This window comes from Bacillus rossius, chromosome 16, assembly GCF_032445375.1.
Source record: "Bacillus rossius redtenbacheri isolate Brsri chromosome 16, Brsri_v3, whole genome shotgun sequence".
Taxonomy (NCBI): Eukaryota; Metazoa; Arthropoda; class Insecta; order Phasmatodea; family Bacillidae; genus Bacillus; species Bacillus rossius.
This window is the reverse complement of record NC_086343.1, coordinates 25,795,964-25,812,194: the sequence shown is the minus strand read 5'-3', so window position 1 is coordinate 25,812,194 and position 16,231 is coordinate 25,795,964. Positions and strand designations below refer to the sequence as shown.

The 16,231-nt window shown below is 43.1% G+C and overlaps 1 protein-coding gene across 1 annotated transcript in view; it reads right to left on the bottom strand.

Annotated features, from left to right (window-relative positions):
• Positions 1 to 9,570, bottom strand: part of LOC134539936 (uncharacterized) — a 165,026-nt gene extending 155,456 nt beyond the window's left edge. Inside the window, exon 1 of the mRNA XM_063382300.1 lies at positions 9,201 to 9,570. Within this exon, the coding sequence (XP_063238370.1) occupies positions 9,201 to 9,279 (79 nt within the window). The 5' untranslated portion in view covers positions 9,280 to 9,570. The remainder of the gene's footprint in view (positions 1 to 9,200) is intronic.
• Positions 9,571 to 16,231: the final 6,661 nt, after the last annotated feature.

Sequence of the window (16,231 nt, the reverse complement as noted above, 5' to 3'; positions counted from 1 at the left end):
AAATCTGATTACTAGTATAATTTCAAGTATTTGTTCTTTTATTATTTAAATAAAAATGATTCAATTTTATTCATAAAAGTATGAAATCATTTCATCAATGTTTTGTTATGACGTTGTCACGTTAAACTATCGTCCGTAAACCGACTTTACAGACAACCAATTTTCTGTAGTAGAAACTACTACGTTGCAAAGCGGTGCCACTGCTACGACCTTGTTCTGAGGCCGACCGAGCTAAGGCGCAGTTGCGGCCGTGCACGTTAGTTCTACGTTTGTCACGTCCGACCTTGAGACGGACGTGGCCTTAAGGCGTCCGGGAAGGCTGGGCAGTGTCGAATGGGACTGAAAAGAGACGAGAGAGAGTGAATGAATGGTGTGTTGAGGGGGGCCGCACTGCTAAAAACACGAGCTCCGGAAGCGCAAGGACGCGAAGGTTGCCACTTGGCTGGCGCAGCACTTGCCTCCTCGCCTCTAAGCGCCAGGCAATGACCTGACGCTCAGTCTTCTTGTCGGTTACACGCCTCTCTGATACTTTGAGCGGTGACCTTGTAACGCTATGATGGAATAATAAATTTCCCTGTCCTTCCTATATACCGGTGTACTCTTCGGTTTACTAATGATCGGAGTTTTTTTTTTTACCTCTTCGACATTGACATATATTTTTTTTTCGGATAGTTTTGAAAGCATTTACTGAGCACACGATAAACTCTGAAAGACGGCACACTCTTAAGAGGTGTCACAGTGACACACACACCAACACACACGATAACTGTCGAAAATAACGTCGTGTCTTCAAAGCTTTACGGCTAGTTGCAGTACAGACATAGATGCACCAGCTATTTGCAGCACAGCCATAGATGGCACCAGCTATTTGCGGCACATCCATAGATGGCACCAGCTATTTGCGGCACATCCATAGATGGCACCAGCTAGTTGTGGCGCAGCCATAGATGGCACCAGCTAGTTGTGGCGCAGCCATAGATGGCACCAGCTAGTTGTGGCACAACCATAGATGGCACCAGCTAGTTGTGGCACATCCATAGATGGCACCAGCTAGTTGTGGCGCAGCCATAGATGGCACCAGCTAGTTGTGGCACAGCCATATATCGCACCAGCTAGTTGCGGCACAGCCATAGATGGCACCAGCTAGTTGCGGCACAGCCATAGATGGCACCAGCTAGTTGCAGCACAGCCATAGATGGCACCAGCTAGTTGCAGCACAGCCATAGATGGCACCAGCTAGTTGCAGCACAGCCATAGATGGCACCAGCTAGTTACAGCACAGCCATAGATGGCACCAGCTAGTAACAGCACAGCCATAGATGGCACCAGCTAGTTCCAGCACAGCCATAGATGGCACCAGCTAGTTGCGGCACAGTCATAGATGGCACCAGCTAGTTACAGCACAGCCAGAGATGGAACCAGCTAGTTGCAGCACAGCCATAGATGGCACCAGCTAGTTGCAGCACAGCCATAGATGGCACCAGCTAGTTGCAGCACAGCCATAGATGGCACCAGCTAGTTACAGCACAGCCATAGATGGCACCAGCTAGTTACAGCACAGCCATAGATGGCACCAGCTAGTTCCAGCACAGCCATAGATGGCACCAGCTAGTTCCAGCACAGCCATAGATGGCACCAGCTAGTTCCAGCACAGCCATAGATGGCACCAGCTAGTTGCGGCACAGCCATATATGGCACCAGCTAGTTGCGGCACAGCCATATATGGCACCAGCTAGTTGTGGCACAGCTATATATGGCACCAGCTAGTTGCGGCACAGCCATAGATGGCACCAGCTAGTTGCAGCACAGCCATAGATGGCACCAGCTATTTCCGGCACAGCTATATATGGCACCAGCTAGTTCCGGCACAGCCATATATGGCACCAGCTAGTTGCGGCACAGCCATATATGGTACTAGCTAGTTGCGGCACAGCTATATATGGCACCAGCTAGTTGCGGCACAGCCATATATGGTACCAGCTAGTTGCGGCACAGCTATATATGGCACCAGCTAGTTCTGGCACAGCCATATATGGCACCAGCTAGTTCCGGCACAGCCATATATGGCACCAGCTAGTTCCGGCATAGCCATATATGGCACCAGCTAGTTGCGGCACAGCCATAGATGGCACCAGCTAGTTGCGGCACAGCCATATATGGCACCAGCTAGTTGCGGCACAGCCATAGATGGCACCAGCTAGTTACAGCACAGCCATAGATGGCACCAGCTAGTTGTGGCACAGCTATATATGGCACCAGCTAGTTGCGGCACAGCCATAGATGGCACCAGCTAGTTGCGGCACAGCCATAGATGGCACCAGCTAGTTGCGGTACAGCCATAGATGGCACCGGCTAGTTGCGGCACAACCATAGATAAACTAGCAAGCTGAAGTCGGGTTGCTCTCCGTGGGTTCTGCGCCTCACGAACCTTTAGGCCGAGGCCGTGAGGTCATTGGCGGTGACGGAATGCATTAACGGGGCGGGGCTCAACCCGGAAATGCAAGTGCACCGACTGCCCCAGAAGGTCACCAGCAACTATTTTACTCTCACTTCCCCTCCATTCCCCCCCATATACGGTTAATCCTTCACAGGCTAGCCAATACTCTCGTCCGCTGGCTAAACGCCGGCTGGGAAAGTTTCCTTACCCGCTTAGCCGATAAGCGTCTATGTCGCGAAAACATTAGCTTAAAACCAAAGTCTTAAGTATTATATAGATTTAACACATGGGTTAGTTAGCTTTGTATAATTTAATGTTGGTAGCTCTAATTTTAATTATAATCTGTACAAAAAATTTTAAAATATGAAATTATTTGACTTGTTTGTAGGGTTTAAACATACTAAGTACTTATTGGCAACGGCATTACTATGAATCTCTTATACCTTCTGAATCCCTTTTTGTAATTGATTTATTTTATAACAAAAAATTCGCTTGAAACAGTTCTAGCTTATCAATATTACGACTATCGTTTATCTCAGCAGTTTTTTTGTTTTAAATAAATAATGGAACACGATGTATTCGTGGATTACTAAGATCAAAATTATTTATGAAATCGTAATCCGAAGTCCTTTACAAACCGGAAAACTACTGTAAACATAAACCGAAATCAAAATGTATGGCATGATTAAGAAGAAAGCAGCAGCATGAAGTATTCCTACATGTGTACTGGTTTACGGTTGCTATAAATCATCAGACACACAAGTTGTACAAGTTTAGCTTTAGAACAAACGACTGAACAGCATGTTTATCGTAGGCGTACTATACCTACCCGCCACAATGCATGTTCGATCAGTTGAATTCACTGGATATCACAATTTTTTAAAGAAACGTATAATCAACTGACCAATTAATTTAAATCAATTAGAAATCAACGTGAAATTGAATCCATAATATTCGGTCATAAAATTTCGCTATAAACAAGAAGTTCTAACGATATAAAATTTGTACTGAAAAAAAAATTGTGACCGGCATATTAAAAATTGTCAGTTAAACCCCCATCAAACCTTTAGTGGCAATAAAAAATAATTTTGTAGGTAGAAAACTGTCTTCAAAATGAGACCTCACGGTGTTCCGTTTTTAGTGACGTAAGTTTTAAATCCATAACTAAAATAAAAAAACTTTAGTCGTAAGATGCTATCAACAAGCTTAGAACAAAATAATATGAAACATAGATGATTGTGGATATATATTAAAAGTTAACATAGTGAATAATTTGTTTGCAAAAGTAGTAGACAAAAATCTGTTACATTTAATTGCTTGCCACGTTCTTTAGTACACTTTGAGGCATGCAGTTTCATGGTTTCTACCCTCTTTTAACTACAGGCCAGATATTGAAGTGACGCTTAAAAAAAACCTCACCAATATCTGCCTACTTACAAAATTTTATAAAAATTAAATCATCAACTGTTCGAAAATTTATGGTCGCACGCGGTCACTTCAAACATGCGCACACATAGAAACGCTGATAGCTCTAGTGGTTACGGAGATGTGGATTCGCTCGGTCAATAAGTGACGGCATTATTTTTGTCGTGTCTCACAAACCATTAAAACCTTCACGGCCAATACGTTTAACGGAGACAAAAATATTTGTTTGGTGACCCCCGAAACTGTCCCTTTTCCCCTCATCTACCTTCGTGGTTAAAAGGGAAGCCTACAACACGTATTTTCGGTTCCCTGCAAGAATTTCCGAAGATTTCCGAAGTTTTGCGTTTTGGTATTAACGCCACTTCAGCCGCTAAATCAGAATTTTCTAATGAAAACAAGCATGTTGTGCCTAACTTAACCTAACCTAACCTAACCCAACCCTTAGATTTTTTAAATTTCAATTTTTGAGAGAAATCCGAAGTTTAACGAACGTGGTAGGGAACCGAAACTACGTGAGTTGTAGGCTTCCCGTGGTTAAAAGAATGCATGTGACGTCTTTGTTTCCATGGCGCACCGCGGTGTCCCTGAACTCGAGAACGGGCGCCCGCAAGAAGAAGAAGGAGAAAAAAAAAACTGGTTTCGTTGGCCTAATGGTTGGACAGGCGCGGGTTCTTTCCGACGTCCCGAACAAAAAAAAAAAAGACTTTGCAAGGTCTTGGGTTGACGCCCTCCGAGCTGCAGAAGGGAATCAAAAACGGAACGAAAGACAACAACAGTGCACTCGGGCACGCGAACGTGGACCAAACGGGAAGGAGACGGATAGAATGAAGGAAGAAAAGGGAGCGAGGGAGGGGACTCCCATTGGCCAATTGGCCCGCAGACCGCACGCGTGGTTCGACCTTGCGTCCGCCGGGTGACTCAGGCGGGTCACAGTCGCCGTTCAACGACTCCCCCCCCCCCCCCCCTTGGGAGCCACTGACCTGCGTCAACGACCGGTTCGCCGCGCCCCTCGCTGGGCCGATGTCCTCTCCGCGCGTTCGCGCCTCTGCAGCTGAAGCTACCTCTGCAGCTGCAGCTACCCCTGCAGCTGAAGCTACCTCTGCAGCTGAAGCTACCTCCGGAGTTGAAGCTTCCACAGCGTTTTTAATTTTTTACGTGACAACGTCTAATAAATCGAACGCCGGCTGCACGCACGGAAAAAGTGTCCCGTTACGCACATTGTCCCGTTACGCTCATTGTGCGCTTGCGCCGCATCTATCTCTCTCTTCCACTCGATTGGAACAAACCACCGATTTGACTTCTTCGAGGCACGTTGAACTTGAAACACTCCCATTCGTTTCCTACTTTTCCTATCATCGTCCTATCCTTAACAGAATAACACGGATTGGATGAAGTTAAATAGCAAACATGTATAAAAGTTATAGTTAAAATAATCTCTTCGTTAAAGTAATAAACATATTTGAATTAATCAGTGCACATAAAAGTAAATTTATCAATTAAATTGTAGATTTTATTTCACTCCTTCTTTGTATCCATACAAAATAGTGATAATTCAATAAAAACGATTCAATTTTATTTTCAATAAAGTATGCAATCATTTCGTCAATGTTTTGTTATGACGTTGTCACGTCAACTATAGTCCGTAAACCGTATCTACAGACAACCAATTTTTTTTTTATGTGCAACATCTTGGCTCTTGGCACCCGGAATTCCGTGAACGGGAACGGTAGTCGACTGGAACGGAAATGTTGAACCACGGTGCTGCTATCTGCGGGGGACTCGGAAATCTCTAAAATCTGGTGGACCCGTGTAATTGACACCGCGCGCAGGCATTAAAAAAAAACTTTATAACAGTACAACTAGATTTCAATAATTTATTACTTATAGTCGTTAAAAGAAATAACTTGAAAAAAATACTCATTACAAATTTTGTCGACCTTTAGTTTACCCTGAAATGTAGAGACAGCGCATGGTTCGTCATACTGTGGAGAAAGAAAAAGAAATTGATAGCCCACATATATATTTGTCGCCATGAAAAATAAAAAAATTTTTGACGTAATTTTTACTGTTAAATCTGAAATGTTGCGTCAGCTCAATAAATTTATGGTTTGTCTGTAGCAAGTATTCACAGACTAATTTCATTCGTTTTAGAAAAAAAAAACACAAACACATACTTATTGTTGTAATATGTGTTTTAAAATGTTTCAGTTTAATATTTTAGTAATACCATAGATTTATAACGTCTGACGTGTACACACACTTTTTTTATGACTGAATATTTTTGACTACTTTTATTAGAGTGTACGATGAAGATCTTTAAGGAGATCTAAGTAATTTTATCAAACTCGAACACGTTATCAATTTATTTAGAATAAATCGCCGATAAGCAACGGGCAACAATTTCTGTCCCACCGCATAGTGTGAGAACGGCTTTAAGTGTTTGCCTACCCGGGCACACATACAGTTTGCAGAGCATAAAAAAAAATCTAAAAAGGTTTAAGATATCTCAGTGGGGACTGTTTTCGAAAAAAAAATTATGAATTAATAAACTTAGGTCTGGTAAGTAGGTATTTTTGTTTCAGGGTTTCGTTTTAAAACTTTTTTTTTTTTAGGAGAAAAAAAATGGTCGATACGCGTGTTTTCAGAGTTTTAGTTTTAGGTACGAGAATACCCGTCAATATTTTTGAAAACATTCATATGATTTGCTAACACCGTTATATTCATCACTTCACATTAAAATGTCACGGTTGCCTATGCACGCAGAGCCTTGCGCTTAGAGGCCATAGCGTGCTTTATGCACAAGCGAGCGTGGCACTTATCATTCCGCATCACGAACACGAACAAACTCGTAAATAGGCGGGCTCATTAAGGGGAGACCATGGTTATTAAGAATGGTGTCGGATCGCTTGCTTCGCACCCAAGAGAACAAACAACCAACCAGAGTTCGATATTCCCCACCTGGGTTTTCTCCGAATACTCCCGGTTATTTTCCCTCCTCCCCATGGTACAATGAGCCATTCAATTCATTCTCGTATCTCATCACGCCTCATCGTCACTAATTATCCGGACGGCAACGAGAAGTCATTACCCAGAAGGGTACAGGGTTACGATGTACCCCCATGAAATTAAATATCCAGTGAGATATACAACTTATCCACACCGGCCCAAAAGTTAGTCACATTATGTAATAGACGGTACACTTAGGCACACTCCAGTGGATGTTGAATATTATGAAAATTAGGATTTTAATTAGACGCTGAATTTTTAAAATTGACGCAAATGGGTAAAATTAAGAAAATAAAAACATAAATATAAGAATCGTGAGGTTAACTACACCAATATATATATATATATATATATATATATATATATATATATATATATATCACGTAAGAAGGAATTTACGGTTTCATGTGTAAAATCTTTGCCATGTAAATATTCTTTATTTTGTTATGATTGAAATTGCTAAAATTTTCCCATGTATTTTTTTTAACTTTGTTAAAAGTTATTAATTTAATTGTGAAATTTTTTAAGTTCTTCCTAGCATGTTCCTTAAGTCATTTTAACGAAATTCTAGCAGCACTTGTACATCTACGGTTTCTTTTGCTTAAGCGCTAACTAGGGTCTGGAAAAATTCACGGTGTTTAATTACTTTCAGTATTGACTACACAGTCCTCTGTATACTCGGGCCAATAACGCTAGTTCATTGGCTGCTGACTTGCGAGTCGTCCTAACTGGTTTGCCTGTGATTCGCTACTTCTTTGTTTGAGGCTTTCTCATCGACCCAGAGTCGTTCAGATGAACATTGGGCCAATAGCAAAAAGCATCTTAAATACATCTGTATTCGAGTTTTTGTTTATGGTGAAATGAATTTGCGATATTTTCCCATCCCTACCAATTACCAGAGGCTTGTGTTTTTAGTGAAATAATCTGATCGCTCATTAGACTTTAATAATGGTGTGCTCACGCTAACGATTAATTCCTTGTAATTAGCGGCCGTCTGCGAGAGAAGTCACTGCCCTATTTGGCCGGGCAATTGAGGACGCATTTGCTTCCGCACTGAATTATTGTGATTGGTGTTGTAACAATCAACATGGACTTAATAGAAACTCACCCAATCACGAAACACAAGACGATGATACAGTGTTTTTTATATTTTCAGCTAGTCTCGGGATCTTTTCGAGAAATATGCATGCCCCTTCCGATTACTGTCCGGAGTGACTTCAAATTTGGACCACACCTACTCTATAGTTAGAGACCGGAAAAATTCGCGAATTCATTTCGCGATAGGCTAAAATACAAATAGTTATACCTGAAGTGCTGCCTCTGCTATTGGCTCACAACTCACCTGGATGACGCTGGGCCAATGAGAAACACCCGACCAAAGCTTTATCGAATCACAGGCTGCTACGCTGGGACGTCTCACAAGACAGCAGCCAATGAGTGGGTGACGTTTTACCGAGTGTACGTAGAACTATGGAGTTCATCCTGCAGGTCATTGAACATGCGAATTTTTCCGGCCCCTATGTATAGCTCATTCCGAAATCATTACCTACCCGAGCTTTATAAATGTGAAACCAGCGCCTATGTCTGTAACGCCCTTTGGAGCGAGTGCCGGTTCGGTTTTAAGCGCGAGACGTTCTGACCTGCAGCTAAGAGCCTTCGCCGAGTCGCACTGCGCCGCGTGGTCGAGAGAACTCTGGACCCGGGTCCTGGGTTCGAATCACGACCTGGCCATGCTGATCTCGAACCCCCAGCTATTTCTTTTCATTTTTACCTGAATCACTCAAAGCAAGTCATTCGATGGTTTGTAATGACAAGGAACATGGACAAATTGCCTGACTGACAGCTTTAATTTGTATTCCACTTCTGTTTTTTTTTCAGCACTGGGGCATCAATTTTGAAACATGGCGCTCAATATAACTAAAGACTGAGTTATTAAAACCAACCCGTTGGAAAATATATAAAACGAAAAAAAAAAACTGAACCGTGGTTTAGCTCTCTTGGCGAAGACATAAAACAATTATTCCCGAAAAAGTTTTAGCAGTTTATTTTCTTATTTTTTCAAATATAAAATTTGGTTCGCCTAAGAAAAAAAAGAGTGAACTTAATAGTGATAGGTTCTTAAACCCTGCCGGCAATAAAAGGTTGTCGTCTTAGGTGCGTCAAGGTACATATTTGTATTGGACAGTTTGTATCAATGACACAAACTCGGTGCTTACGGCGTTTTCACGAATACATTGCCTAGGATTTTAATTCAAAAGAAACAATTTGTACTGTGGGCGAAAAACATTTCAAAAATGAAGTGCGCTTTGTCCGGCGTTAAAACTGTACTCACTTTTTCGCCTCTTCTGCGGCTCCGCGGACGCCGCGACCAGAAGGCAGCCCGCCACGACGAGGCACAGGTTACAGTTCATCGTCAGACGGGTCGAGTCCTCGGGCCAGACACGAGCGTGTGCGGGGGAGGAGTCGAAACAACAAACAAACAGTCGGAACCGGGGGGAGGTAACACCTCAACACACGAACACTCGCTGGGTCTTCAGCATCTGTGGCGTGGGTTCGAATCCTTTGGGGGCGCGGCCGTCGTATAGGTGGTCGTCATGCGCGTTCTCTCTCTCTCTCTATCTCTCCCCCGAGGACCGACTCGCACACCGGCGGAATGCGCACTGACGCCGCGGACATCCAAGTTAGTGTACAAAAAACCTTCTCTCCCGGACCGGACGTGAAGTGGTGCAGCCACCCCCTCCCCCCTCTTGCCGTTGGAGGTGGTAGTAGGGGAGGGGATGGTGATGATGATGGTGCCCCCTCCCCTTTCCCCCCTCTCAGGCGGACAACCTCCCCTAAGTTTTCCGTCAACTCTCACTCCCGGGCCTTGCGCGCCAAGGCGGGTAAAGTCGTCGGGGGGTGTAGTCGTGAAGGCGGGGGGGATAATAGACGGTGCCTTTCCCGACGAAGCAGTAAATTTTTTTTTTTTCCAGGCGCGTGGCTTCGACTGTCGTAACAAACGGCGTGGTGTAGGGGGGCACCTTAAGGGGGTGGGGAACCTTTAAGGGGGAACCTTCTCCCCCTTCCTGAGCAACAAGGAGGTCCCCGAATCGAGTCGAAGGTGAAGGGAAAAATACTCTTGGCGCGTGGTGTCCGTCGACGGCGGGGAATTAGAACAGTTTTGTGGCGTGACCCCCACCCGCCACCGTCCTTTCCCCAGGGGTATGACTCCACGGGGTCCGCGTTCTCCCTCTAGCTAGACCAGTCCCCCTCCCCCCTTCCGGCCCCCCACCCACCACGTGGTGTGTCCGGGGCGGCTCTCTCTTTCCCCTGTTCCCCCCTCCGCGGGGGTCCCCCTCCGCTAGACCGGGGTTAGCACGTGGCGGCGCCCACCAGACCTGGCGCGCGCGTCCTGAAGGTCGCCGGTGGCCTTGGGATGGCAGGGACTCTGCCCCCTTCCTCGAGGGGTGTTTGTTTTCCTAACCTAAGTTAAAACTAAGTGTGTAAGGGAGGGGTCTAGGTAGGGAAGACTCTAAGTGCGTCTCAGGGCAAGCCCTATACGCTCTAAACATGCGGGTTTTTAACCATGCAGAAAAGGTCACGTGCATCATGTGCTAGAAGGGGATTGGCCAGCCATGGCAGACGTTTTCGCCAGTCGGTCCTCCGGTCCCGCCGCCCTGGGGAGATCTCCCGGGTGGTTTGACGGCGTTCGAACCAAGTACATCGACCATTAGTAGAGACTGGAAAAAAATTTCGCGCTTTCGATGACCTCTAGGATGGACTCCACAACCCTCTACACACTCGGGCTAAATGCCACTTGCTCATTGGCTAATGACTCGTGACACTTGTCAACTGGGACTCTTGCGATTCGATACTTTTTTTTTGGCTGAAGGTTTCCCATTGGCTCAAAGTCCTTCAGATAAACTGAGAGCCAATCACAGAAGCAATATAAATGTACAGTCGTTTGGATTCTAGCATTTCGTAAAAATGAATCAGCGAATTTTTCAGGTCTCTGAACATCGATCATTTGAGACCCGGAAAAAAAACCGCAAACTCATTTCGCGACATGCTTCAATCCAAATAAGTATACCTTTATACCGCTTCCTTCGATTAATACATATTTTATCTGGAGAACCATAACCCACTGAGAAACCCTACACTCAAATATGGCGAATCAAGGACAATCCAGCAGCGAATGAACATGAGATTTTTCCCTGTATATTAAGAGGATTGTAAAGTCTGTCCTAGAAATGAATGGTCCCTATCAATTAATCGATGCTTAGAAAAATATCTGGAGACTTCAATGGTTAATAAAACCGTAACCTTTGAAGATGTACACAATTGATACAGCTATGGGGTCGCCATTGATATGCAGTAATCTCACCTTTACGGTTTCTGTACGTTAAATTATTTAAAAACTTTAATTTACGTCGAATAACAGTAAGTTTGAATTGCATACCAATTAATTAAATTGTAAAGTACAATATGCTGCACGCTTTGATGCGAAAACGTCAGTTCTGGTTAGCAGCCAAGGTAAAATTTACGTTGCAACCAAATTGATGACACATCTCATTAAAATAAACTTATAGTAATGAACTGAAAGAAAGTTCTTTACTAGTTTTATACTTACGAGATTATGCTAGCGAGGTCTTTGCGGTAACTGATGCGCAGGCCTAGGCGTGGCGGGCGTGTGAGAAAGAGACGGAAATATATTTCGGGCAGTCCATCTAACAATCGCGTGATGTTACAACACCTACCAAGGTGTCGATGGTAGCCACCTCACAAGTACTCATTGAACATGGAATGACATTGGCTCAACACCAAGCAATAGGAAAAATATTTTTTATTAATTTGCAGATGTCAAAAAGGTCAAAATTTGCAAAAATGTCTGTGTTAATGCAACGAAAACAAACTCGGTTCCAAAGAAAACGGCAAGCCGAAGAAAGAGCGGATATGGAGGAACTTCAAAAAGCTTTGTAAGTAGAGACTGGAAAAATTCGCGCTTTGGATGACTTCTAGGATAGACTCCACAATCCCCTACACACTCAGGCAAATGCCACCTGCTCATTGACTATTGACTCGTGACACCTGTCAACTGGGACGCTTGCGATTCGATACTTTTTTGGTTGAAGGTTTTTCATTGGCTCAAAGTCCTTCAGATAAACTGTGAGCCAATCAGAGTAGCAATATAAAGGTACAGTTGTTTGGATTATAGCATATCGTGAAATGAATCCGCGAATTTTTTCGGTCTCTATCTATAAGTCCTAGTCCTGTTTTAAAAAATCTAGAGAACACCGAGACACCTTTTCAACTACCAGCACCCCCCAGGGAGTCCGTAATCTCTACCAGCGGGGCAGCTTCAATAATTCGTGCGAGTGTTAAAGTGACGTGAAAAGATGATGGAGTGCATTAGATGTGGGTTGTCAGCACCTTCGAAGGAGCCAGACTCTTCCTGATTGCCACAAGAGCAGCTACGACGGGAAGTGGCACGCGCCGTCTTCGTCGTAACCTTCGAAGCAAACGAATTTAGCACCTGAACGATCGTTAACGTTTCCGCACGTAAACCACAAAGGCTCGGCCACAACTAAACTCGCCCCAATTTTATTTTTCCGTTCGATTATTCTTGCATCCGAGAGATTTTTTTCATGGACTGCTGAAATTCGTACTGATGATTAAACCAACTTCATAACATGTATTACTTCTATCCTTTAGTTTTTTTGACGGTAAGAACTGTTCTTCAAAAAAAAATCATGAAAAAATATTGGTGAAGGAATAAATCTTGGTTATTTAAAACGGAATACCTATGGCAGTATTTGAAACATTTAGGTAGAGACCGGAAAAATTCGCGAGTTCATTTCGCGATAGGCTAAAATACAAATCGTTATACATTAGTGCTGCCTCTGCTATTGGCTCACAACTCACCTGGATGACTTTGGACCAATGAGAAACACCCAACCAAAGCTTTATCGTATCACAGGCTGCTTCGCTGGAACGTCACACAAGACAGCAGCCAATGAGTGGGTGCATTTTACCGAGTGTACGTAGAACTATGGAGTTCATCCTACAGGTCATTGAACCCGCGAATTTTTCCGGTCCCTACATATAAGGTTCAATTCTTGCTGGGTCAAAGATTTTTTTTTTTTTTACAAGAATGAGATTTCCTTTTTGGCTTGGGACTGGGTTTTATCCTCCCTTCACCACAACTTCGCGGAAGGAAATAGTGGACCACCAACTAGTCTGCACCAGCCATGACGTGGCCATATACCAGCAGCCTTGGCTGGAGAGACACGCATATTTGTCCAATTTCCGAGCACACAATCATTGGAGACCGGAGAAATTCCAGGTTTGACTTCACCGTCCATCGCATGCTAGTGTAAGTGTTCCCTGCTGGCTGGAGAGACCCTTCAACTGGGTTTCCTGTGATTGGCCAATTACACGTTGAGCGTTTTTTCAATGTCTCAAATTGTGTGCGAGTTACAGTAGCAGCAGCAGCAGCGGTTATCTTACGTCATCATCTACCGGCATCATTAGGGTCTATTTCGCACGGATCCGACAACCTGATAAAAGATGCCGGGGCTCACGATACTGTGGAGGATAAGTGTAAGAGATGTTACGTATACTGCCCGTTAACTTCCGTGCAACGTTATTTTATTTTTGAGAATGGAACGGAAATACTCATGTCAATTTGCAGATATTTGCCAATTCTTGCATTAATTTATTTTAAAAGAACTGTATCACTGTAAAAGATAATTTGCAGTAATACTGGGTTCACATTCTTAAACTGAAATTTATGCTTCGTGTTGTGTTGTCCCAGTACCTCCAATGACGAAAGATATTCAGGGAACATTTTACAAATTCTTTATAATATTAACTGCGCTCATTAATAAGCATTATCAAACAAAAAAATCAAATTATTTAATATTCGATTATCTTTTTAATGGTTTGAAAATAAAATATTTTATAATGAAACTTTATTTAAAATCATGTGCCAATTTTCGTAAGAAATACTCAGTTTTATCTCGGAAAAAAAGTATTTCATATTTGTAAAAAAATAACCATAGTAATTTGTTGTAAAAATTTACAATATGTTTTTACTCATTAGCGACTGGTTTGGAAAGAAATATTTTGTAAAAGACCTATTGGTGAGGGAAGCTTACAGTTTGCACTGATATCGGCCATCGGTGTCGGCAAAAGAAGCTGGTGAAGGCAGCAGGGTTGAGAGGAACTGGAGGACAGATCTAGCCGTTGTTTGTTGTCTGTACTGTATAGTCTCTCTTGTATATTTCCTCGTCTTGTGTTGTCCTGCGGACGTGCAGATGTCGGATGGACGTGAAGATAACGCTCGGCGGGTGGGTATAATCGGCCACCCGACACCCGGGTGTAGGCGGGTGTGAAATCAGCCCACCCGGTGGCGACGTGGACGTGGACGTGGACTGTTGCCGTCCCAGCCGTGGAAAAATTGTCGCCAGATGGAGTCGTCTGCGTGCGAACGGGAAGTCTTGTTTCGTCAATGACTTCCCCGTGAGAGAGCGCCGGTTGGAATTTCCGGAGCGACACTTGTGGGCGTGTTGCAAACTGTGGCGGACGCTTGTTGGAAAAGGGGGGGGGTTGGAAGGTGGTGGGGTTTGTGATCTGTGGCAACGTCCCTCGGAAACTGTGGAAACGTCTCGCCGGCTCTGACAACTGTCAACTTCCTGCTGCTGCCACAACAGCTCGTTAGACACGCCGTCATTACGAGACATTAAAGACAGTTGCAGTCCACGAACATGTTTTAGTTTTACTTATCATTTTTTTTTTGCTGAGAAATACTACTCAAGACAATGTAGCTCCTTCTGTGTACCTCGTATTGTCACGCCAAGTTCTCACGCCAATTGGCTTTAAGTATTTCAAGACAATTTCAAGAAAATTTTTGAGGGTTAAAAATTCTAGCATCGTCTGTGTTACGCTGTTGCTTGAGTTTCTTTCAGTTACACGTTTACTGCTAGTAAAGGAAAGCACAGCCATTTCAATGTGTAAGTAAAAGCGTCCTAAATGGCGTGGTCAAAAAAAATTCATTGCTATTCTTGCATATGACCGCCAATCAGAAGGAAGAAACCGCGGGCATGCCTTACTGCAGTCTATGGAGAGCTAAGAATTTCTCGCGAAAAATACATGCTATACAAACGACAAATCATTCTTATCCATAGAGATTTTAAACGATAGTATTTGCTCAAAGATAGCTCACAAACAAAAAAATATTCTTAATTTAACTGTAAGAAGGTATTATTGAAATTAAACTTTTAAGGTGAATCAAAATCTTTTATATCAAGATCTCAAGCCTTTGTGGCTAGAGTCTACACAGAAAAGAATTTTCTTTTATTTTACAAAAGAATAACTTTGGAAACCAGTTGTCAAGAAATATTTTTAACACTACAAGAAATATATTGTAATTTTGAACAAAACGTGCTTATTTTTGCATATTTGAAACACAATTTTCGAGATAATATTGAGTATTTATTACGTAAATTCGCGCATTATTTTGTATATTAATTGATGTTTCACTCAAGCAAAAGTCTTTTAAACCATGGAAAATTAAATACTCAATATTTAGACTTTTTGGTGTTTTTAGTGTGCTTATTATGTGCACAGTTAATACTGTAAAGCTATTTAGGTAACGGTTTACAAGCAACCATTATTGGAGGTACTGGGACAGCACAAATCATAAATCTCCGGGTAAGAACCCGAGCTCAGTATTACTGCGAACACTGTTTTGTGGTGATATAGTATTATTTCATGTAAAAGTAAAAATTTGAATATATCAATATGTCTCCTCCAGATACAGAATGTACTATGTGAATACTTCTTGGCTTTTGAAATGAAGCCACGCTCTATGATTAGGGACAGGAAAAAATCGCGGTTTCGATGGCCTTCAGGATAGACTGTACATTATCCTGTATACTTAGGCAAATAACGCAAGTTCACTGGCTGCTGACTTATAAGTAGAGACCCGGAAAATTCGCGTGTTCAATGACCTCCAGGATAGACTCCAATATCCTCTACACACTCGGGCAAATGCTAACTGTTCATTGGCTGCTGACTCGACTGGGTGGTCTGTGATTCGACACTTCTATGAGCGAGGGTCTCTAATTGGCCCTCAGTCCTCCAGATTAACAGTGAACCAATGACAGAAGCAGCACTAAGGTATAATTATTTGAATTTTAGCATAACACGAAATGAACCCGTGAATTTTCCGGGTCTCTACTTATAAGTCGTCTCATCTGGATTGTCTGTGATTCGATCCTTATTTGGGTGAGGGTTTATAACTGGTTGAGATTCGTCCAGATGAACAGTAAGCCAATAGCAAAATCATCTAAAAGGTATGTGTATTTGAATTCTAACCTTTCG